Source organism: Ammodytes marinus (assembly GCF_949987685.1).
Source record: "Ammodytes marinus genome assembly, chromosome: 2".
NCBI classification, from domain to species: domain Eukaryota; kingdom Metazoa; phylum Chordata; class Actinopteri; order Uranoscopiformes; family Ammodytidae; genus Ammodytes; species Ammodytes marinus.
In genome coordinates this window covers 27,257,582-27,281,607 of record NC_137231.1, presented here as the reverse complement: position 1 = coordinate 27,281,607, position 24,026 = coordinate 27,257,582, and the positions used below count along the sequence as shown (strand labels likewise).

The following is a 24,026-nucleotide window of genomic DNA, read 5'->3' as shown; positions in this document are numbered from 1 at the left end:
ACTAGAGGGAGACATACTATGCAAAATATTTGTTTACCTTGCTCTTTAGCAAATGTAAAAATATCAAATAAACCGCTACAGTATCTGAATAGAAAGGTCATTGTTATTTTTAACAATAAATACATTAATGAAATAACATATAACCATTTATTTCAGGAGCATGTGCCTGTACTATGGTTAGTGAACTAGATCCAGTGAAGCCCTTGTTTCACACATTGTATATTTAGAAGATATTGATAATTCAAAGAAGAAAAAAAAAGACAGTTCTCATAAGTTCAAGACACACAAGTGCCCTTTTATTATAACAAGAAACGTTTTTACAGACAGAAAATGAAAAGGGGAAATACATTTATTGCAAATTATAATTTTATAAGAGGAAGAAAACATATTGTGAATATAACAATTTCACTACAACCTAATATTGTTTTTTTAAATTATAACAATTTTGCAAACTATATGACAGGGACCGTCTCACGAATCATTGAAGTGCACACAACTTAAAACTCAACCAACAGTTTTCCCATTTTACCTAACAAAAACATTTCAGTGTTGCACAAATGGTTGCCTCAGTGGATTTGTCATGTGTTACAGAACAGTAAATAAATATGAATTTATAAAACCTCAATATTTATTTATTTTCCCTTTTTATGAGAAAAATGTCTCCTCACAATATATTTTATCTATTTGTATATAGTTCAAATTTATTTATGCATCAGGGACATTAAAATACAAAATATATATTCTGTTCTGTTTGACATTTTAGAGGCTGTTGAATGGCGCAATACCTATCAAAATTGCATGCTTAAGACATCAGATTTCTTAAACAAAATCTTGCTTACGAGGGAAATGCATAACATATTTACAAAAAGGAAGAACACAGCCATAGGCTCAAACTAATAGGAGGGAGAGGGGAAATAAAGTTTCCTTTTCCCTCTGGACAACACATACACTGTGGCCAACGGACCAGTTTTCCAACACCACATGACTAACAGATACTCAAGCCTGCCTTAACTGCCAATCTCCAAGATGGCTGTATACTGTACAACATATCACTTCTCCACCACATCTCCACGTATGAAGGCGATCAAATCTAGAGGCACAACGTAATGTTGTTCCATTGATTCAAGAAATGTACACAACTCTAGAGAGTGTAACTAAGAATCACATGATATTTTTACAGGGGGGGAATTGTGAAAAACAGCTCCTTCACCCTTGAGCTCTGTTAACATTCACAATTATTTTTTCTATCATCAACTGACTGGAATATTTCCCACACTTACAACAAATTGAAAATAACACTGAAACTTAAAATGTGCTCTATAAAATGCCCCCTTAATCACATGTTTATTTATAAACAAGATTATACAAAAGAAATAACAAAATATAAACAAAGATTGAGAAATAATATGAAAAAAAGACAAATTCTAAAAGTCCTTAAGGAAATAAATACCCAGTGTGTACGCTGAGGCTTCACTGCAGAAAAGAAACAAATAAACTAAAAGAGAGTCTCTCTAAAAGGACTTTCTCTGTCCTGCGTTTGACCCAGCACCATGGATCCCCGGAACAATTTCTTTAAGCAGGCAATGCGTATAAATAAGGCATTAATAAATAAAAAAGAATGGATGAAACACAGGTGTTGCTGTTAGTATAAAAGCATATAAAACAAAGTCCTATTTAAACTGTGTTTACAACTTTCTATTTTTTCCACAAAGAGTGCCTTTTTCTTATATAAAAAAATATATACAGCAGCTCATCTGGGGGAGGGGGGCGTAGAAGACACAAGCTATTTATTTGAACTGTTCAGGTATATGTCCGATCTGAGACTGCATGCTCGTCGGTGGACTCGAAATGCCCTCGGACCAGTCAGACATGTTGGAATGAGGAGAGGAGCTGGACCACTGGTCGGGGGAGCCGGGGGAAGGCGTCAGAAAGGGGTGGTCAGGCACCTGGACCTGGTGGTTGGGGGTGTTGTCCATGGGGCCTGAATAGCTGTGCTGGGAGGGCGGGGTGAGGAACTGGGTGCTGGCCATTGATTGGCTGATGATCTGGGTCTCCTGGGGCAGGATGGTGTGGATGGGCATGCTGGAGTTGCCGCTGCCCTGCTGGAGCTCTGGGGATCCGAGCTCTCCACTGATGAAGTTCTGACTGCTGGTGGTGTTAGAGTTCTGGTGCTGCAGCTGGATGCTCTGCTGCTGCTGCTGCTGTTGTTGTTGTTGTTGTTGTTGTTGTTGTTGTAACTGTTGCAGGTTCTGGAGCTGCTGCATTTGCTGCTGCTGCAAGAGGTGAGACTGTGGAGTCAGCTGTCTGGTGCTCTGGATCCCCTGGTATGTCATCATTTGAGAGAGGCCGCTGTTGGGATGGCCGTTGTGGAGCGAGGTCATCATCCCGTGAGGCAGGCCTCCCTGACCGCCGGGGCCTCCTCTCATTGGGTTGAACTGGCCCGGCTGTGACATGCTGCCGTGCATCCTGGACAGCCAATCACACTGGCCGTTTATGGGGCCAGGGCCGCCCGCACCGGACACGGACATATGGGAGAGACGCGGCGGCAGAGGGTCAAACTGCATTCGGGCCAGCTCCTGCTTGTTTGGCATCACCATGTGATTGACAGCGAGGTGTGGGTCGGACATGCCCTGCAGATGGTTCAGGGATACGGACGGCGACTGCTGGAACGGTGACGTCATCATGGGCGGCGAGGCCACATCGGAGACGTAGCCGTGTGGAGACTCCAGCGAGTCGACCGGTGAGAGGACGGCCGAGCTGTCCAGGAGGCTCCCAGACTTGCCGTCCTGCGAGTTCTTCTTCTTCACCTTCATGTCTTTGCCGTCCTTGCAGCCGATGCCCTTGGCGCTGGGCTTGCGTGCCTTCTTGCCCTGTCCCTGTCCCATGGGCTGGGCCTGCTTCATGTTGCCCAGGTAACCGTTGGGCGAGCACATAGTGGGCGACAGCGTGTTGCCCAGCGACCCTCCGTGCATGTGCGGACTCCGTACCAGGTTGTACTCGTCCATCAGACGCACAATGTCGTGGTGCATTCTCTCCTGTGCGATGTCTCGGGGCAGCCGGTCCATGTGGTCAGTTATTTCTCTGTTGGCGTAGTGATCCAGTAAAACCTTGGCCGTCTCGTAGCTTCCTTCCCTGGCAGCCAAGAATAGAGGGGTTTCCTCCTGAGGAAAGATAGAAAGGAGATTACACGTTAAGGAGATCCACAGACTAGTGAGGAATATTATTTTAAAAGGATGTTTCAATATTGTTTTGAAGAATTAAGAGGAGGAGGACACAGTTCTGCTTCATACCTTGTTGTTTTGCATGTCTTTGTTGGCACCGTTCTTGAGAAGCACAATAGCAGCCTCCACGTTATTGACCGCTGCAGCCCAATGCAGAGGAGATTTACCTGAAGAGATAATAGATGGTTTATTAGATTCAAAGTTGTCTTTTGATCTGCTTGAGGCTCTCCAACATTTGACTACATTCAGCACTAAACTGCAATGTATCAAAACTTTACCAAAATCATCGATTGCATTGACGTCAGCATGGCAGTTAATGAGCTCCTCCACCATTCCCTCCACAGCCAGCCTGGCAGCCAAGATCAGGGGTGTAGTGCCATCGTGCATGCGGGAATCCAAGTCTGTGGCACGATTCCTTATCAGGATCTACAGAGACAAACAATAGGTTAGTCCTTATGAACTAAACATGAATTAATTGACATAATCAGAATTTCATACATTAAAGGTTGACTCAAATATGTATAATAAATGTACTATTCATCCTATGAGCAGTTCTAGTAAATGCGTTCAAACTGCGGATTGACAAATTTATCTTTCTAGTCTCTAAAATGTTAGAAAATAGTCAAATATGATCACAATTTGTAAAGGTTGATTTGTTTAAAGTGATTGTTTTGTCTGACTAACGCGCCCCACACACATCCTGCGTCTACCTCTGGAGCGCGTCGCTTTACCTTACTGCTGCCTCTCTCGGACTTTTCTCGGACACACATGCAACGTCTCAGCAGCTGCTGCTGCAGCGCTGCTTCTAAAAGCCCTATCTTTCTACATAGAGTTTTCATAGATAATTCCCATTAAAAATGAAGTTCTTTCATGTCATCTATGATGCATATGATTTATATTGAGTCTGGACAGTAATCCGTGCGCCCCATTGCCATTTTTTTTCTTTTTTTTTGCCATATTTTCGCTTGTTGGTTTATAAGTTTTATTTTGAAGGGGACACACCAGGAAATGGTGAAACTACAGCGAAAGCTGCCAGTATGAAGTCAATATGACTCTCAGCTGAGTATTTCAAAAATCACTTTACTGATTTATACGGGAGAGAGAGAGGGGGGTGTGGTCGGGGAAGAAGAAGGCCGTAGACACAGATAGAGCAACGGAAAACTGTTGCGCTCATCATGATCTTTTTTATTTCTTCACTATATTGGATCTCTATATGTGTCATTTATCCAAAAATGAAATGCCAGAACTAATTGAAAATTAGGTTTTAAATCCCTCGGATTTTGATTGCACAATTAAATCGTGAAATAAAGGGATTATTCGCGTATACGACTGAGGGATGTTTTATTTTGAAATAAACACACCGGGTAAACGTGTAACTAGAGTGAATGCTGCTGGTATGACTGTCAACAGAGTATTTCTCTATCAGTTAAAGCACAGAGACGCGAGAGAGACGCGCTGCTCTCAGAAAAAAATAGGCGAGCCTCCTGAGGTGAAGGGGAGCGGCGCTGCAGACGTGCCTCCGACGCGCCTCAGCAGTGCGTCTGAGGTTGGATGTGTGCTCGCTCTACGTTGATTTCACAGTCTGTGACCAAAAGTCAGACGCAGACGCGAGGTAGAGGCGCAGTAGAGGTAGGATGTGTGTGGGGCGCGTAAAGATCTTAAGCCCAAATATAATCAATTAACAGAAATATAAAAAAAAAGCAATAACAAAAATAAGCAAATCATACTTTTGAGCAGCTCTAAACAGCTAAAATGTTTGCAATGCCTTTAACAATTTTGGTTACTTTCACCACTAAATACCTTAACTATACCACCTAGGATTTTTTTTTTTGCGAGATGGGAACCCACCTGGAACACTCCCTGGGCGTCAGCAGCCACGGCGGCGTGCAGAGGCGTCCTGCCCATGTTGTCCTGGATGTTAGCGTCGGCGCTGGCCTCCAGCAGGCGCTTGGCGGCGTCAGAGCGGGCGTAGCGTGCTGCCAGGTGGAGGGCGGTCTCACCCGTACGGTCCGTCTGATTGTGGAGGTTAGCGCCCTGGTAGATGAAGTCATTGATCACGCCGGCCGAGGCGTCCTCCTCCTCCTCACTGTTGCCTGTTTCTAAACCTCCACCACTACAAGACGCAATCATCAGCGGAGTGAACCCATCTGGAGGGAGAGAGGGGAGGGAGAAGGGTTTATGAAAAGAAGGCAAGAGACTGCATGGTCAGCACAGCAACAGGCCCAGGAACTGCCATAATACGACAGAAGCCTGAACTTCAAAGCAGCATGGCAGATCAAAACAAAGCAACACAAAACAAATCGAATGTGGACTTGACTGGTTTGCCTGGGTTGAATCATCACAGCGCGCTCTCTCCTTTTCGATAACGGATTCTGATCAAGGCCCCGGCGCGGGAGAAGCTTCAGAAGGAAAGCGAAGCTGGGGGATAGAGGCCGGGGATCGCTAAAGCTAGGCTGCTGCAAAAAACGGAGCATTAATATCTAACTGTGAGAGGCAGCTCAGTCAGTCGACTGAAATAGGTTTTTCTCCTCTTCAAAAGGATGGCAAGCCCCAGATCTCGCAGATTTGGTCGATTCGAGTGCATCGATTCTCAGCGGGGGGAAAAACTGTGCTCTCAAGTTGTTAACCCTGTTACTTTGATTTTTCATAGCGTTTCTTCAGGGAATTTGGCACTTACTACAAAATTTGGATTTTGCATTTCGGTGCCTTCATTGGTTTTCATAAAGTGGAATAGAAAAAACAGTGGCCCATTACTGGTCAAATGATTAATCTGATCAGGAATCAGTGTTTCCCCCCAGGCGCCTAGCTTTCAGCCGGCTGCTTTGAAGAAGATCCTTTACCCTGAGGACATGGGAGATTTAGCAACTCCTACATGCGCGATTGCACACACACAAACGCACACATGCATGTGCACACACACACACATATATGCAGGCACACGCACACACACACATAAAACGCATATATGCACACACTAGAAATGTGAATTGTTCAGACAAGGTATAAATCCAGACACACGCTTTAAAAGGGTAAAACGTTCAGAAAATGTATTTATTAAGTCAATTCGCTAAAGCTGTTGTTCCCGACCTTTTTTTCAGCTTGTCACCCCTTAAAATATTGCTCTTTCTTCTTGTGACCCCTTCTCACAAGTAACGGTGTCTCTGTGTACATAAATTGTGAGCAGGTCGGTCTATCAAAGCATAATATATTTTTTTTTTTTCAAAATGTATTAATTTTGAGTGTTCTTAGAGGTCTCAAGACTACTTCACCCCTAAATAATAATTAGATGAAGCAGTTTAAAAAAAAAAGAACAGATTTTCTCTGTGTCGTTACTTGAATTATCTAAAATCGTTATAATCTTTTCAGAAAAATTATTCCGCTTCCCTTACAATTAGAGGTTTGTTGAAAGATGAAACAATTACATTGATTCATTTTTTATTTTTTTGTAAATCCTGGATTATGTATTTTGTAAATCATTCAGAGTGAAAATCAACCAATATTAGGTATAAATCACTGATTCTGCCTTTAGTAAGTGTTGAGTCACCCACCTGGTCCCCGGACATTGACATCCATGCAGTCATTCTCTATCTCGCCCTGGGGCGGTGTGGGAGCGATGGAGGGGATCCGCAGGTCGGCGGCGTCCAGGTGCTGCTGCGTCCACTGCCGGTGGTCCGTCTGGTTGTCCACCTCCAGGATAGCCTGCTCGTCAAACTGCTAAGAGAGGGGCAGCAAGATGTAACAAAAAAGTATGTTAATTTAATTTTAAATCAATGATAAATTAGAAAAACATTTTATTTGATTAAAATATTTTTAAATTAATTTCCAATTTAGGACATTTTTGATTTCCGAAAATAGTTTTTGTAATGGGAAAAAATTTCCAAATCCTTAAAAGCTACGTTGGTGTGTAATATTTCTGATTTCATACCCTGAAGCGTTTGGCATCCGAAGGTTCGTCTTCTTCCCATTCGTTCTGGGCGTCATCCATGAGGGAAATGTCCGAGGTGTTTTTCAGTGGCCTGTTATGACGCAGAAAAAACACAGTCAAAATCCTCGTACTCTGATGCTGCTTCCACCCCATCCGAAAGACTCACAATTAATGGTGCAGCAATGCCGAAAAACAAAAGCAATTGATTAAGCCCATACCCCACCCCTCTGCCCCAACAAGTCAATTAATGCGCACCTTAACCTGCTATATCATTATCATTAATGATCCAGTCAAAACCCCCCCCCCCTTTTTCCAAATTTGTCTGATCACCAGTTACACCCATTTTGTCCTTCAGAACTATAGCCTTTCACCTGACCTTACAATGAAACAGGTGACACCGAGTGCCACTGGTGAATAAACACAAACTTACTTTAATCCCACCGAATCCTCTCCGACAGGCTCACGTCTCTTCTTCTTGCTCGTCTCTGTGGTCTTGAAGCCTTCGGGGAGCCAGAGGCGCCCGTGCTCGTGGCGGCGCTTTCGGGCAGCCACCATCCCGACTCCGACGAAGGCCAGTATCGCTACGGCGACCACCACCAAATATATCGGGTAGAGTTCCGCTGAAGGCTTGGGGTCCACTCCACCTGGTAGAACAAGGAACAGCATGGTCAAAGACGGGCCGAGGCAAAAAGACGTGGTTACCAATATACCAGGACACCTAGGATCAGCCCAGAGTGTTGGAGCAGAGCTAGTGCAGCTCTGCTTAGCCCCACGGTTCCCCCCCGCTCCAAAACACCCACCCGCAACCGGCAGCCAGGCGTCCGAAAAGTCGACTGACGATCCTCACCGTTTGTAAAGCTAGCTTCCACTATCTATTCAGAAATAATCAGAATTGCTAACCACTTTTCATAAAAAAAAGAAAAAAAAGGATGGGGCGTGATAAAAAAAGAAAAAAAAAGAAACAAAAAAAAGAACACCACCACCTCCTTTCTCCCTTTTCAACCCAGGGTGCCAAGAGACAACTTTACCATTTCTTCTTTAAGAGAAAAAAGGAGGGGGATTAATGAACTTCAAATTACTGCACGCGCTTTAAGCTGTAAAGACGAAGGATTTATTAGGATTTTCAAGATAACAAAGACTCCCAACTTCTAGCACACTCCCGATCAATCTTTCCCCTTCTCTTTTTTTTCTCCACTAACGATTTTGAAATGATAAACTCCCCCAACCTAAACCCTTAGAGATGCATTAAGTCCTGGTATTACATTCGGCGAGGTGAAGGTTGCAGCAGCCCCTCACACTGTGGGATGAAGTGTGTGTGTGTGTGTGCGTGCATGTGTGTGTGTGTGTGTGTGTGTGTGTGAGAGAGAGAGTGTGTGTTATCTGTGGATGTATACATCTACATGACTGTGTAAGGAAAGAGAGACAAAGACAGAGCTAGAGACAGAGTGCTATATTGTGTGAGTAGGGGGGTTGGATGAGTTGATTTGCAGCAATTAACCACTTTGGCGCCTGAAGCCAGTGGATTTACACACTGAGGGAAGGATTGATTGTTTAGGCCATGAGATTCACAATTGCATTTGTTCACCGCTGCATAACAAATACACAATCAAAGGGTGCTAGGGTTAGGACCCGACCGGAGGGCGCAGCGGATACTCAGTTTGAGTGGAAGAGCACGTGTCTTCACCGCTTGTATATGAGTATGTATGTGTGTGGACTCTGCAGCAAGGCCTTAACCCTCCTGTTGTGCTCTGCTCTAATCTATCTATCTGATCAATCCTGAGGCTCTTGATCATATCTTTGATCATGACAACACATTTTAAAATGGTTTAATATGGTTTGTTGTACGTTTTAATGTGTAGTTTTCAGCCTTTTGGGAAGTCCTCTCCTTCTTATTGGAATCATACCAGTGGCTTTTGACCAAGAAAATAACCAATGATATTTTGAGCAACTAGGCCTGTTTAAAAATGTCAAATGGTTTAAAAACAAATGTCCTTGTTAAACTTTGATATAATGTAGTCTGTGATATTTTCTTTTTACTGACCACAACATCATACCCGTGGTTACGGTCCTTTAACTCATGTAGATTTCTTGTACAACTGAGCAGTGCTAGTATAATACTGTAGCTGCATACAATTTTTTTTAAGTCCTGCAGAATGTTATAAGATGTACTCACTATATACTGCTTCAATGGTGTAGGGAACATCCAGTTTGCCACTGGAGGCCAAAGCCCCGAGGAAAGCTGCGGCGTCATTGGTGCTCTGGAAACACTCTGTGGACTGCTGGAAGCACTGACGGTTATCCACCTCCAAGTGGACAATTGAACTATCGAGAGGAGAGAAAGGCACATACAGAGGTTATGTTAAATCAAACGCCTTAGTACAGTCCATGCCAAACAACCTATATTGTACAGTGAATACTTGAAACTGAACATATTGCTGTATACTTAAAGGAACTTTTAGATATTTCTGAAATAAGTACAATTTTTCCTTTGATGCTCATAAATTACATGTAGCAGCAAACAAGACCATCAGTGCAAAGAATGCTATTTTTATAAGTTTTTTCTTAATGCCTTTGTCATGGGTACGCTCAATCAGGAACACCTGGCGTAGTAAAAACACAACCGCTTTTTTCCAAAGGGGGTGCAAGAATGAACAAAAACTGAACGTTCCTTCGAGCACCTTTAATAAATGAAACATTTTGAAATCTTCATGCTCACCCTTTGATCTGTAAGTTATCCATCTCCCTCTTTTTCCTCCACCTCCTCTGGCTGTCTTCTGGAGCATTAAACAGGCTCCTCTTCACCACGCTCAGCACTTTGCCAGAAGCCTCGGACCAGGTGTCCACCGAGCGCTTCACGTTGTACTTCTTCAGCTCGTGCTCGTTGCCATAGTACGGGTAGACCATCATCTCGCCCTTGACGTCCTTGGTGAATATGATGTTGGTGCGGAGGACGCGGCTGAGCTCGCGCAGGAAGCCGAAGGAGTTGTTGAGGAGCTGCTCCGGGGTGATGTGCACCACCAGCACCAGCTTGCCCAGGGCCAGCTTCTCTGGCATGCTGTTGGCACAGTCCAGACCGTCCCACTCGCACTCAGCGTTGTTACAGCCCTGGTCACAGTGGCCGTCAGCGTAGTGGTCCTTGCAGTACTGGTCATACAGAGGACTGCAGAAGAAAAAAAAATAAGTTAGGGGTATAGTGCTTTGGATGTGCTGTTCATATACATTTAGACCCTGCTGTACCAAACAAGTTCGTGGCTTGAAGCTTTAGAAAACAATAGAGGTTAAGGTGTTCTACATTGAGGCACAGAAACAACGCAGTTCAATAATTTCGAAAGTGCCTTTTTAAGTTCCTTTTTTGGTACGAATATTGAACGATCATTATTCTGGATTCTTCAAAAACAAACTTACAGTAAAGGCCTGTAGAAAAAGGAGGTAAACATCTGCAATTTTGCCAAATCTTTTAGTTCAAATTTATAGATATACAAAACACCACTCACTTGCACTGTCCCTCCAGATTCTGGCAGTCGAAGCCGTCGTAGAGACAGCCGGCGTTGTCACACTGTGAATCACACTTGCCGTCGTTGAAGTATCTCCAGCACTGCAGCGCGGCCGAGCAGTTCTTCCATGGGTCGTTGAAGTTGAGCGAGCAGTCGCCGTTGTCCCAGCCGCACTCGTGGTTGTTGCAGAGCACGTCGCAGATCTTGTTGTGCTTGGCCTCGGCGCACTGCGGCACGTTGCACTGCACCTCCACCTCGGGCGGCGTGGGGATGTCGTGGCCGAACCCTCCCTGGAAGTCCCAGTCCAGGATTTGGCAGCGGAGGCCGTTGAAGTTGGTGGGGCAGACGCAGTGGTAGAACGGCGCCTCGGAGGTGTATTCGCACGTGCCGCCGTTGTAGCAGGGGTTGGAGTTACACGGGCTGTCGGTGGGATACTGGCACTCGGGCCCCGTGAAAGACGGCGGGCACAGACACCTGGGGCTCTTGTGGTCGGAGATGCAGGTGCCTCCGTTACGGCAGTGGAGGCTGCCGCAGGCCTGGGCGTCGTATTCACACGTGGAGCCAGTAAAGCCCTATGAGAAGAGGGGGGCAAAAAAACTGTTGTATTAGGAATTTTCAATAGGATTGTTTTTCATTTAAGGCAATTGTTCAGAGCGCAATAATTTCATTTTTGAGAATCTTAGAATGTATCTGTGTTTGTTTTGACTATTGGGTTGGAAATCCTTAATTTTACAGCAAGTTAGAAAAGGTTTATTGGCAGGATGGCTTGGGGCTCCTTGTTTAGCATAGTCAGGATCTGGGCTGAATGTGGTTTAATACCATGTCCTCGACCTTTGTGTGTGTGTGTGTGTGTGTGTGTGTGTGTGTGTGTGTGTGTGTGTGTGTGTGTGTGTGTGTGCGTGTATGTATGTATACTCACAGGAGGACATTTGCAGATGAAGCCATGTGGGGTGTTACTGGCCACGGCGCAGGTCCCTCCGTTGCGACAGGGTTTTCCCTTACATCCATCAAACACCGTGTCACAGCGTTGACCTACAGAAGAGTCAGACACAAAATGTTGATCATATTACGTTGATGATAAAAAAAAAAACATCTCTACATTTTCAACTGTGATTTCAATTTATGCTGATTTTTTTTTATTGATTTCAATATTTCGATTAGTTAATACCTTTGGGCCAATAAAATGTGGTAAGATACGTTTGCTTGATAATGGCTTTTTACGATCAAATAGTAGTAAAATTTTCAGTCAATCTTAATTGATCTTTGTTTAAGTTCAAGTTTAGGTTAGCAGCTCAATGTCATATCTTTATGGGTCAATAAAGCAACCTTTCTTGACCAAAGCAAAAACAGAGGATGTACATATTCACACACACAGTCACAGAATAAAAATGTATGGAACCTCAACAGAGGTGGACGTTCGTAATTTTTTTTTAAAACGTATTGTAATCTTACAATAAGATCAAAATAAATGGGATAACTATGTAAGGAATCAAATGTAGAAAACTCAACAGCACCACACTTAAATTTTCCTCATTCTCTAAGCTGATGTGAAAATGTCTGCCAACTTTTCCCTCCCGTTTACCTGTGTATCCGGTGCGACACTCGCAGCGGTAGTTGTTGGTGAGCTGGATGCAGCTGTGTGTGCCGCGCGGGTCACAGGGGTTGGACAGACACTCGTTGACGTCTCCCTCGCAGCGCTCCCCTACGTATCCAGCAGGACAGGTGCAGTGGTAGCCTCCCACTCTGTCCACACACTTCCCTTTGTTGAAACACTTTGGCTCTTTGGTGACCGGGTCTGTGAACGGGTTGCAGTCGTCCAGGTTGATCTCACAGTGCACACCTGAGGGAGGGGAAGGCAAGGAACAGGGACAAGAAATGTTATTACTTGATATAACACAAAGGGAAAATGTTGACTTGATGTTTTTTTTGTGCAAAACTGATTCTGTGATGTTCAATCCTTTAGAGTAGGTTATTTGTGATAAGACATTACGTCTACTGTACTGGTATGTTTTCACACTACCTGCCTCAACCGCTTCTCACTCAGTAATTCAGTCATTAATGAGTGCAGACTGATGTTATTAAATGGTAGGGCCTCATCATTTGTGCTCCAAAAATTGTGCTTATCAAAATATTAGTAAATATAACAATACATTTAACATACAAAAATCAGCTTTTGGACCCATTATCAGCATTCCATTCACATTTTCTAAATCACATTCACTGTAAAAGAGACTATTTAGCTGTACACCCCATTGATACACTTTGGTGTTATTTGGATAAAACTGATCTGCTTCTTTTTTCAGTAAAAATTGGAACAACATGGGATGAACCGAACTCCACTGGCATTTTGGGGCTGACTTAAAAGCACCCACACACACTTTACGTCTGAGAGAAAAATCAATGGCGTGTTTCACAAGTGAGGGGAAGGGGATGGAGGATAGGACGGGAGGAGGAGTTTTTTTTCAGACATGTCCCGGCTGCTGTCCAGGCCTAATTAATGAAGTGTGGAGACAAGCAGGAGAGGATGGAGAGAGGCAGAGTGGTGCGGAGGAGTGTGCGTGGGGTCTGCTGACCTTGGGTTCCCCGGGGACAGGAGCATTTGTAGGTATTGATCAGGTCAATGCAGGTGCCCCCGTTCTGGCACGGCGCCGAGAAGCATTCATTGATCTCGTCCGAGCAGTTGGTCCCCACATAGCCCGGTATACACTGAGAGAGGGAGAGAGAGATAGAGAGAGAGATAGAGAGGGAGATAGAGAGAAAGAGAGAGAGAGGGAGAGAGAGAGAAGAGATAGAAGAAAAGGAAGGCAGAGGAAGAAGAGAGGGGAAAGTCGGATCAATTTCTGACATGGAACAAAGATGTTTTTTTGTTTACCTGGCTGTTTTCTGGCCTCCGTCCTGCCAAGGCCAGCTGATCCCTCTTTTTTTTCCAGGGCAGATTAACATAACCAAGCTGTTTGTGTTCTATCTATAAAGCAGGCCTCTTCATTAGGAGAGGCTAGGGTTGTTGCTACAGCATAAAAGATGCCTGCTGTACACCCAGAGCTTTAAACCAATCATACAAAACGGAGATTTGAGATTTTTTTAAAAAATTGTTAAATGTGGTGAGCTGGTTTGCTGACGTTAGAAAATGAATAAGACATTTGAGATGTCAAATAGAGTGGCATTTAAGACATATTTTACTAAACTAATTAAAACAAACCCGCATGATTGGTTAGATTTTCACCGGGAAAAAGTCATAAGACAAAATCATGTTAAATTATATCTGGAGAAGTTAGTAAAAGAGATAAAATTACATATCCAACTGTTTATTAAACATTACAATAGTTTGAGTTTTGACTTGGTGCATTCTGATAAATATGACATAACGAGATTGCAATGACTTAATTTCTAAATTCTTATTTAAGCAGCATTTTCTTTATTTTTATAACTGGGGCATAGTTTCCTTACCTTGCATGAGTATCCACCTAAAAAGTCAGTGCATGTAGCTCCGTTCTGGCAGGGGTTTGGGGTGCATTCGTCCACCTGCTCCTCACAGTAACTCCCGGTATATCCAACCTGGCAGTGGCAGTAGTGAACATTCCCTGCGTCCAGACACTGACCAGAGTTCCGACACAGATGGGCCACGTCGACTCCTATCCAGACAGGAAGAGACAGTGGGCTTTAGGGGTTGTTCTTTTTTTAATGTATCTTGAACAAACATTTTAATCAACACACTATTTCATTCAGAGGGAGTCACTCCTATCATACCTCTCTGTTTGGCTGCCACCTCACAGGAGACACTTGGGACGTCACAATAAAGTCCTGTCCATCCGGTCACACACTCGCAGCTGTAGGTGATTCCCCTCTGCCAGCATCTTCCCCCGTTCTTACAGGGCGAAGAGTCGCACCAACGAACCAAGTTCTGAACGGTGCAAGTAAACAGAAATCAGAGGCTATAGAAACACCCTATCTAGAAACACCACATTTACCTAGTGTTTTGCCTTAACAGCTTTGCATCTTTTAACATAACACAAAAAAAAAAAAAATACAAATACAAACTCAACCTTGAGTCCCACTCTTTCCACCTACCTGACAGTTGAGTCCTGTGTATCCATTTGGACAGGTGCACTTGTAGGTGCCGTAGCTGTCCTGGCAGGTGCCTCCGTTCAGACAGGGTTTGGAGTCACACTCGTTGATGTCATGCTGGCAGTAGCTCCCGGTGAAGCCCGGCGGGCATAGACATATGAAAGTGTTGATACCATCCACACAGGAGCCGCCGTTGAAGCAGGAGCTGCACAGAAAAAAATGTAAAGAACGTTTGTATGATATTCACCAAAATGGGTAAAAGTATTCTGCAGAGAGGGGGAAGGCCAATCAGTCAAACTTTAATCATCTGAGATGAAGGCAAATTCTGATTTGTACACATAAAGTAAACTAATAACATCTGTTTTTTTCTTTTTGTTCTCAAACTCACAGCTTTTCCCACATGGTAGGTGCACTTATTACATTTGGGGTTAACCAGCCTGGCATTTAAACTTTATAGTTACAAGCTCATTTGGAGCACAGGCTACTTAACCTGCTGTTTATGGGACAGCTGGTAATACAAGAGATGTGGAAGTCAGCTGGTGTACATCAACACTCCACCAGAGGGGGCAGTGGTGGGCAATAAAATGAGGTTTACAGTGAACAAGTGGATGAAAGTGAACCTGTTGTCCTGAACAGATGCCCTCACTGTGTAAATAAATACACCCGATGACCAGTGTCCACCCATCTGTCTGGTGGTTTGAATATGAAAGTCTGAGCTCTTAATAGCTTGTGATGCTATTTTGACCCTCTGTGGTGTGTGAGCTACCTCTCAGTGCAGTCTGGAGTGTTGTTTTCACAGTGGATTCCACTGAAGCCTGGCGGGCAGGTGCAGGTGTAGCTGTTGACGCAGTCGGTGCAGTTGGCTCCGTTCTTGCACGGGTTGCTCTCGCACTCGTTGATGTCCTCCTCACACTTTGTGCCCCTGAAGCCCAGCAGGCAGGTACACAGGAAGCCATCCACCTCGTCCTTACAGAGGCCTCCGTTACTGCAGGGGTCTGTGGGAGGAGAAATAAGGCATTCAACTTAGCTTGTGTGTAAAGGTCTTTGCAGTATTGGTGTCTGTGTGGTATTAGCTTGTGAATAAGAAGTAAAGGCAGAGAGAGACTGGGGAACGTACTGGGCTTGCAGTCATCGACGTTGGTTTCGCAGTTGCGTCCAGCGAAGCCCGGTTTGCAGGCGCAGCGGTAACTGCCCAAAGTGTTCTGGCAGGTCGCTCCGTTGCGACAGGGATTCTTCACACACTCTTTGATGTCCTGATCACAGGTTTGGCCTGGGAAGGGGTGGAAAGAGAAACAGACTTTAAATTTCCCTCTTTCTTTGAGTAGTGGCACAAATCAAGTACAGATGGGTAACAGGATGCGATAAGACAACGCTTAATTGCTTCCCTGGAGGGTTAGTATGTGGTTCTGAGTGTGTTGAGTCCAGATTTAAAAAAATCATGCAATCATGTCAATATTCTTATCCATATATAAATACACATCGATCATTACAAATATGCACTACTATTATGTTTCCATTAATTGTGCTTGAAGAACATACTGAAATAAATTAGAACATATTTGAACAAGGAAGTTATGTACTTGAATTGTGCAGCCTTTGAACTGAAAACTATAAATAAATAGTTCATGTAGGACAAAGGTGTTTATGCACATATCAATGTTCACCTTGCCATCCTTCAGGGCAGACACAGGAGAAGCTCTGATAGTCTTCAGACTCCTGACACTGGCCTCCATGCTTGCAGGGTCTGGAGCTGCACGGAGCCATCAAGGTTTCACAGTTCTCTCCTGTTACACACAAACACAGGAGCACAGCTGTATTAAAGAACACATTTAATAACAAACTGTCTTTCACTTTAAGCCTCCCCGTATGATATCATGTAGAGGAGTCATGAACTTGGAGATAGCCCAACCCAAATAGACACAGAGTCATCTTTCAATCAGTTGCTATCAGAAGATTTTAGCCAGGTTCTGTCAATATTAAAGGCCTGCGGAGACATTTCCCTATCTCTTTCCACAACACACGGCTCGCACAGGAAGCCGGCTCCACTTTCCGGCCATTGTGAAGCCATTTGCTGTTCTGTGAGACAGGAAGCAGGCAAACAGGAAATGTGTCAAGCAACCCGTTCCCACCCCACAGCTACAAGCAGTGGCCTTTCATTAAACTAAGTCCTGTGGATTTTTCCGAAAAAGACGACTAGACAAATACAAGAATATTTGCCCTCAGCCCTCCCATCATTATCTGTTTTGTCAAGTAGTAAGTGAGATGACACCAAAATATTTTCCAGCTCTCTTATCAAGGATATTCGTCTATGGCAGATTGTGTCTTTGAGCCCAGAGGAAGTCTTGCTGCTGAACTTTAGTGGACAGTTAGTTCATATGTCGCACGTTTTTCCTCTTTGCCCCGTAACTTTAAAGTACACAGGTTGTGGGAAGGTATTTCCCGCCCAAGCAAGGAAATACCAGAACAGAACATCATGCCAACACATGAGCATATCAAATATTTCCAATAATATTTTTCATACCGGTGTAAGGCAGGATGCAGTTGCACTTGTAGCCTGCGACGTCGTCAATGCACGTCCCCTGGTTGAGGCAGGGGTTGGAGGCACATTCGTTGATGTTGGTTTGGCAGTTGGGGCCTGCGGTAAGAGCGGACAAACGCTTAAGTTTAAGTTAAAGGTCAACAGTCAAGTGGTGGTATGAGGGAAGTGTGACATGGGTGACAAACACAAGCTATACAGTACAGGCCACAACATTGACACACACACACACACACACACACACACACACACACACACACACACACCCTCATCAACATGACATGAATATACTGACCGGTGAAGCCCACGCGACAGGTGCAAACGTATCCGCTGGTCATGTCCTTGCAGGTGCCTCCATTCATACATGGGTTGGATTCACACTCGTTTGTGTTGATGTCACAGTTTTTACCGCTCCAGCCGGAATCGCACAGGCACCTGTAGCTGTTGGGAGGACAATGTTGGAAAAAAAGTCAGTGATAAATCCACGTAGATACATTCAGCAGGGTTTTATTTGTAGGGCCTGGTACTGAATGTCAACACTTTTTTGATACCCACTGACATTTGTTCAAATAAGTATTGAAAGCTAGCATGTAATGTCTCATAACTCATAATCATTATCTGATAGTTGTACAACATTCAAAAGCTCTACATGAAACACATGGTACCACAACATCTAACACCTTGGACCGTTCTGCAGATGCCTTACCCATTGATCTGGTCTTCACAGTGGCCGTGGATACAGGGGTTGCTGAGGCACTCGTTGACCTGGGAGAAGCAAGTGACATCGTTGTAACCCTCGGGACACACGCAGGTGAAGCCGTTGATGCCATCGATGCAGGTGCCGCCGTTGTGGCAAGGGTTGATGGCACACTCGTCTATGTTGATGTTACACATGGTACCTGAAAAGAAAGGAGAGGACATTTTGCTTATTTTCTGTAAGGAGTCTCACAGCTATAGTCCTCCATATTGGCAAAGAAATACACTTATTTGCTGTCTTGCTGAAAGTTGGTGCTATTTGTGTAGTGGCCGATTTGTTCAGCTTAGCATAAAGACTGAAATACGATGATATGACAATACTATTGATCTTTTCATGATACTCTCAGCAATTTGGAATGAATGAAAGTGTCAAACTATTCCTTTAAATGATGTTATCACATTGCATAATATACACAGTGGCTTTGAAATAACTATCCTACATTACTTCCTACAACACCTGTCAACAGGACGACTTTGCATTGCTTTCTATTTGAAGTAGGCCATTATTTTAAATATACAACGCAGACTCACACAAAAAAAAGACAAAAAAGCCGCCACACAATGAAGTCTATATCTCAGTTCAGTGGATGTATCACTTTCCAGAAACATGAGGGGTTTTAAGTCGGCCTTTGTCGGCCACTTGAAGCGTTGACGCCATTCAGCCTGGTGCCACGCATAGCATAAAGGCTGCCCATTTAGCTTTAAAGCAAGGGGCCGGCTTCCAAGCTTTTAAAAGCTCAACTTTCAGAAAATCTTTCAGGTAATCTTTTCTCTCCTGCTCCAAATCCCAGGTGACCGTGTGTGCCAGAGTTGGGTTGTGTGTTGCCTCTCTTTGTGTGGGGGAGGGCAGCTAGCGTGTCCGACCAGCGGCAGGTTGGGGACAGGGTGGAGCTGGAAAAGTGACACCGGCCTCTGAGGAGCGTGCTCACTCCACTCGCCATCTGCCGCCCTCCCCACTCCCCATCGGGACACACACACTACTCCAGTCCATATGTCCCATCCTCCAATGCTCCACATCAAACACTTAGTTTGTCTACTGGTCACCTGAGACAGCAGCCATGTTTTAACCTGTCTGTAATCAACCTTGCAGCCCAAAGAGCCTTTCTGCAAATGAAAGATCTGAAATGATTCAATCGGGAGAGGGATTGAGCTTCCATATGCGTACACACAAGTCTTCTCTTGTATAATATTTGTTGTTCAAGGATCATATGTATAAACCTTTGTCATGTGAAGGTTTCTATTATTTACGTTTGGCTTTTGAAGGGATGAGATGGCACAGAGGTAATGCTGAATTCTCACCCACAATTTTTCAAACTTTTTCGTGTAGTTGCTTACCTGTGTAGCCTGGTTCGCATGCACACTCGTAGCCATTGATCTTGTCAATGCAGGCCCCGTAGTCGCATGGATTGCTCTTGCAGTCGTCAATGTTGATTTCACAGTTGATTCCTGTCAAAAAAAAATATTTTCAGTAACCTCAAATAAAGAAATAATAAAAAAGTGTGTTTGCATCTATGTTTGTTATGTATTTGTGAAGCATTTACCTGTGGTGCCCTTGAGGCAGCTGCAGATGTAGGCATTCTCTCTGTCCTGGCAGGTGCCTCCGTTCCTGCACGGCTGGCTCAGACACTCGTTGATGTTTGTCTCACACAGTCGGCCGGTGTATCCTGGTTTGCATTGGCAGCTGAAGGAGGCCAGGCCGTCGATGCAGGTACCGTAGTGGCACGGGTCAGAGTAACACTCGTTGATGTCACTCTCACAGTGTCTTCCGGAGTAACCTGCCAAAAAAAGTTATTTTTCTTTTAAACTCTTGTGCTTATTCTTATTGCCTTGTCATGTTTTTTTATTTATTTTTTTACTGTAAATAGGGTATATTTCACGGATTGGTTTACTTCTAACAATTCCAAACTTTCCACTCCCTTTTTTTGAGGGGCGTCTAATTTCATCTTTTGTCAAACCTTTTTCATCTTTTGTTAAACTTGTATACCTTCAGTGCACTCGCAGGTGTACTTGTTGGGGCCGTCTGTGCACTTGGCGCCATTTTTGCACGGCGTGCTGGCACACTCGTCGATGTCTATCTGGCAATAGTTCCCAGTGAAGCCTGGAAAAAACAACAAGAGGGTGTTACTGTGTGCACTTGTGCATGAAGAGAGAGAGAGAGAGGGAGCATATGTTTGTGTGTTATGTATGTGTGTGTGTGTGTGTGTGTGTGTGTGTGTGTGTGTGTGTGTGTGTGTGTGTGTGTGTGTGTGTGTGTGTGTGTGTGTGTGTGTGTGTGTGTGTGTGTGTGTGTGTGCGTGTGTGCATGTGCGTGCTTGTTTGTATAGACATGCCTACTGTGTTCTCACCATTACAAACCAGTCCTACTCATAATCCCGAGCCCATACTATAAAGAGCTCTTAACGAATCAAAAATCTGCATGTTAATTAGCAACACTACAAACTCTCAATTTTCTCCTTTCATTTCTTTTCAGCGCGACTCCAAAAGCAGACGTGGCGGGGGAGGGGAGACAGAGGGGAAGAAATGAGGGAAGAATGAAAGTTGCGAGGCCTCCTGACCAAGGGCTGAGAGACAAAGGAGGGCCTGTCTGCACAACGCAACGCCAAACTGAGCCCGTTGCCTCCTTTGTCCCCCAAAAACTTTTCCATCACAATGTGCATTCTCCTGTCTTGCTTTCACCCCCTTCTCCACTACACCCCCACCACTCCCTACCCGCCTCTAAAGGCTTGACCTTCGACCCCTCCACTATTCATAATCCTTGTCATTCAAAATCAACCAGCAGGCCTTCTCCATTTTTCCTGGAGTAATTCTAGTCTGATATTTTCTTCGCGTCTCATACACCCCCTGACACACACACACACACACACACACACACACACACACACACACGCGCGCGCGCGCACACGCACCACCACCACAGGAACACACAGGTGCTGTAAACTTAAGAGACAGACTCCGTAGCAGCTAATCGGACATGGAAGTATTTGTGTGACTGGCGGTGAGCTGATTTCCCAGTGGAATCATTCACTCTTGTCTGGCTTGGCCTAAGTGGAGACAGGCATACATGTGTTTTTTCAGTTACAAACACAGAAAAAGAAAAAAAAATGTATACAACTTACTTAACTTTCTCTAAAATGTGTAACCTAGAGTGTTCATAAGTCATAGCTGGCTTTATTTACTATTTTTCGCAACCCGGCAACCCAGAAGTTAAATACTGAATAACAAACATTCAAAAGTGTGTATTAACCATTATTAAGGCCATGTATCAACCCACCTTACTTCTAATATTTTTTTAATTAAGGGTTTGTATGAGTATGTCCATATTTTATTAGATATTAGTTTTTTTGCATTAATTACATCCTATACACATTTATTAAAGGGGGTGAGTGTCTTATTTTTCATATTTTATGTGAGCTTTGGACTCAATAGGAAGTATGAAACCTGAGGCAGCACAACATTTTGGCGCTACATGGCCGGCACAGCCCTACAAAAACCTATTTCATAAAGAAGAAACTTAAATAATGAAAAAGTGGAGGATCAGTTGTTTGCATAGCGAGATGTAGAAAATAAACAACTGCGACTCCCCTATGAGCAATGGGAAAGCTGTTGGAACAAATCTAAGCGGTACAAATTGAGTGTTTGTTTTGCCAAGATGTGAAGCAAAAGTTTAGTTTCTTCACAGCTCAGTGACAGTGAACCAAAATGTGAAACCCACACAGACTGAAATCAAAAAGGATATATACAATAAAAAAAAACTCTATGAAAGAATTTCTTACCCAGATGCACACATATGCATAGGCACACACAAGATGAAGCAGAAATGAAAGCATGCAGATACATACACACACACACACACACACACACACACACACACACACACAAATATCGTGAACCTCTTCAGCCAAAAGAGGGATTTAGCCCCAGACTGCTGGAATCAGACATTTCAATGGCTCTCAGTGGGGTTTCCATGGCTATTACATGTACAGAAATAATAAGAGGGGTCCCTCGCCTCGGGCCTGGCTCGCAACGGGGACAAATTTACATCTCAAGCAGGGCGGTTAGGGCCCCAGCCCCTTCTTTACCCCTCCCTTCCTGCTTCAACATAACGGTTGGTGCGTCTGAACCCCCCCCCCCGCCCCCCCTTTCACCACCACCACTTTGTGCTGCTTCCTCACATAACCCTCTCTCACTGTCACACAGAGTTTTTCTTAGGCGATAAGCTCTTGTGTTCGCTCTTGTACCCCGTCTCTATTAATTCTAAAGCTTCCTTGTTGGGGTGTCTCTCTTTCTTTCCCTCTCTCTTTTTCTCTTTTCTTTCTTTCCGTCTTTCCTCCTTCCTTTCTTTTTTCTTTCAACAGGAGGAATCTCCACCCAGGCCGCCTTTGATCCACCCGCCTCAGAGCTTTGCTATTTTCTTCCTCGAAAAAGGAATATTGAAAAAAAGAAAAGAAAAAATCACTTCCACCTCAATGATCCCACTGAAAGAATGCAAATAAAAAGAATCACATTTGGTTTTGAAGATCGTTCCCTTTCCTTTCCTCTCTTTTTCTCTCTATCCGAGCTTCAATAGTTGCATTCCTTTTCACTGAACAAAAACATCAAAACTTAGTGACCCAAATGGCATTTAAGCAAAAGAAAACAGGCAGTAGCAAAACAAATAGCTGCCCTCAAAATAAACCACTTGACTACCTCACTGGCCACTCACTGGTAGACATTGTCACTTTATGGAGCGTAGTAGCAGCTCTGCCTGCTATTATTAGCTCTCGGTCACATGCAAAAAAAAGTCTCGTTTGGATCCACAAGTTTGTGCTCACTCAACAGACTTTGCAAAAAGGGAAAAAGAAACTAGTTTTCAAAAAGTTCAAACTTCCTCAAGCCTTTCCCTATAGATTTTCGTCTCCCTCTCCTCACCGACTGCTGCGTTCGTTCTGGGCTACCCGGGCCTGTGTAAGCCTGCCTCAGGGCTGGGATTAGTGCCCGTCCAGGAGAGGGTGTTTGTATGCATGTGTGCATGTGTGTGTGTATGTGTGTGTGTGTTTGAGAGAAAGAGATAGAGAGAGAGAGAGAGGGAGAGAGAGAGAGAGCGACAGAGAGAGAGCGAGAGAGAGAGAGAGGAATCGACCTCTGTGCCCCCTGGCCTCCCCCCTCCCTCCCTCCCTCCCTCCTCTGCAGCAGTACAGCAGCCTCACCTGTGGGGCACTGGCAGTGGTAGGCGTTGATCTTGTCGATACACTTGCCGTTGTTGAGGCAGGGGCTACTGGCGCACTCGTCCGTATCGATCTGACAGAACTCCCCCTCGTAACCTGGCCAATTAGCGAGGGAAGGACCAAGTGGGAGATGGATCGGTTAGACAGAGATGCAGTCAGGAGCATACACGGCTGATTTACATTATACAGTGGCTACATAAACAGGCGTTGGACTGGGATAAGTCATTAGTTTCTTAATGGACTGTTTACATGTAGGGAAATGAATAATTATATATCATAATTTATGACAAACTTCCAGGTTTGAATGTGACGTCGCTTGTTTCATATCTCTTTGTCAAACAGTGATGTAATAAGTCCCTTACCTGGCATGCAGATACACTGGAAGTCTCCTATTTGGTCCAGGCAGGTGGCTTCATTCATGCACGGGTTGGACATGCACTCGTTGATGTCCAGTTCGCAGCGTGGCCCCACGTAACCCTCCTTGCACTTGCACTGGAAGGAACCCTTGGTGTTGATACACTTCCCCGCGTGCTCACAAGGGTTGGAGCCTGTTCAAAAGGATAATTACTTTAACTTTTGTTTAACAGGCCGTCGTGTATGTACAAGACCTAACAAGGAGCAATTTGACTTTAAAGACACGACAATGAGTTGATTCGGGTGGCTTAGTGCCGTTTGACGAAGCCAAACCAAAGCCTTGATTGTGTGTGATTACAGCAGTAATACCCCCCGAGGGTGTTATTTACTGTAATTATGGCCACAATTATGGGCACTAAAGAGCCCATAATGACAGGAAAGAATGAGCTCGTATTTTGGCTTGTGTAAAAG

At 44.3% G+C, this 24,026-nt stretch overlaps 1 protein-coding gene across 2 annotated transcripts in view; it reads right to left on the bottom strand.

Moving 5' to 3' along the window:
• Positions 1-294: 294 nt before the first annotated feature.
• Positions 295-24,026, bottom strand: part of notch1b (notch receptor 1b) — a 40,522-nt gene continuing 16,790 nt past the window's right edge. Inside the window, exons 8-34 of one of the 2 annotated variants that reach the window (XM_080043618.1) lie at positions 23,564-23,749; positions 23,184-23,297; positions 19,982-20,095; positions 19,539-19,772; positions 19,333-19,443; positions 17,948-18,140; positions 17,537-17,682; positions 17,227-17,340; positions 16,370-16,489; positions 15,823-15,975; positions 15,472-15,700; positions 14,709-14,910; positions 14,388-14,541; positions 14,088-14,272; positions 13,214-13,346; positions 12,223-12,480; positions 11,560-11,672; positions 10,641-11,212; positions 9,863-10,306; positions 9,320-9,468; positions 7,577-7,790; positions 7,147-7,237; positions 6,770-6,935; positions 5,070-5,368; positions 3,500-3,647; positions 3,291-3,388; positions 295-3,161 (exon numbers count right to left, since the gene is read on the bottom strand). In XM_080043618.1, coding sequence (XP_079899744.1) covers positions 1,788-3,161; positions 3,291-3,388; positions 3,500-3,647; positions 5,070-5,368; positions 6,770-6,935; positions 7,147-7,237; positions 7,577-7,790; positions 9,320-9,468; positions 9,863-10,306; positions 10,641-11,212; positions 11,560-11,672; positions 12,223-12,480; positions 13,214-13,346; positions 14,088-14,272; positions 14,388-14,541; positions 14,709-14,910; positions 15,472-15,700; positions 15,823-15,975; positions 16,370-16,489; positions 17,227-17,340; positions 17,537-17,682; positions 17,948-18,140; positions 19,333-19,443; positions 19,539-19,772; positions 19,982-20,095; positions 23,184-23,297; positions 23,564-23,749 — 6,314 coding nt within the window. In that variant the 3' untranslated portion in view covers positions 295-1,787. The remainder of the gene's footprint in view (positions 3,162-3,290; positions 3,389-3,499; positions 3,648-5,069; positions 5,369-6,769; positions 6,936-7,146; positions 7,238-7,576; positions 7,791-9,319; positions 9,469-9,862; positions 10,307-10,640; positions 11,213-11,559; positions 11,673-12,222; positions 12,481-13,213; positions 13,347-14,087; positions 14,273-14,387; positions 14,542-14,708; positions 14,911-15,471; positions 15,701-15,822; positions 15,976-16,369; positions 16,490-17,226; positions 17,341-17,536; positions 17,683-17,947; positions 18,141-19,332; positions 19,444-19,538; positions 19,773-19,981; positions 20,096-23,183; positions 23,298-23,563; positions 23,750-24,026) is intronic. The other variant, XM_080043619.1, reaches the window with a different exon arrangement.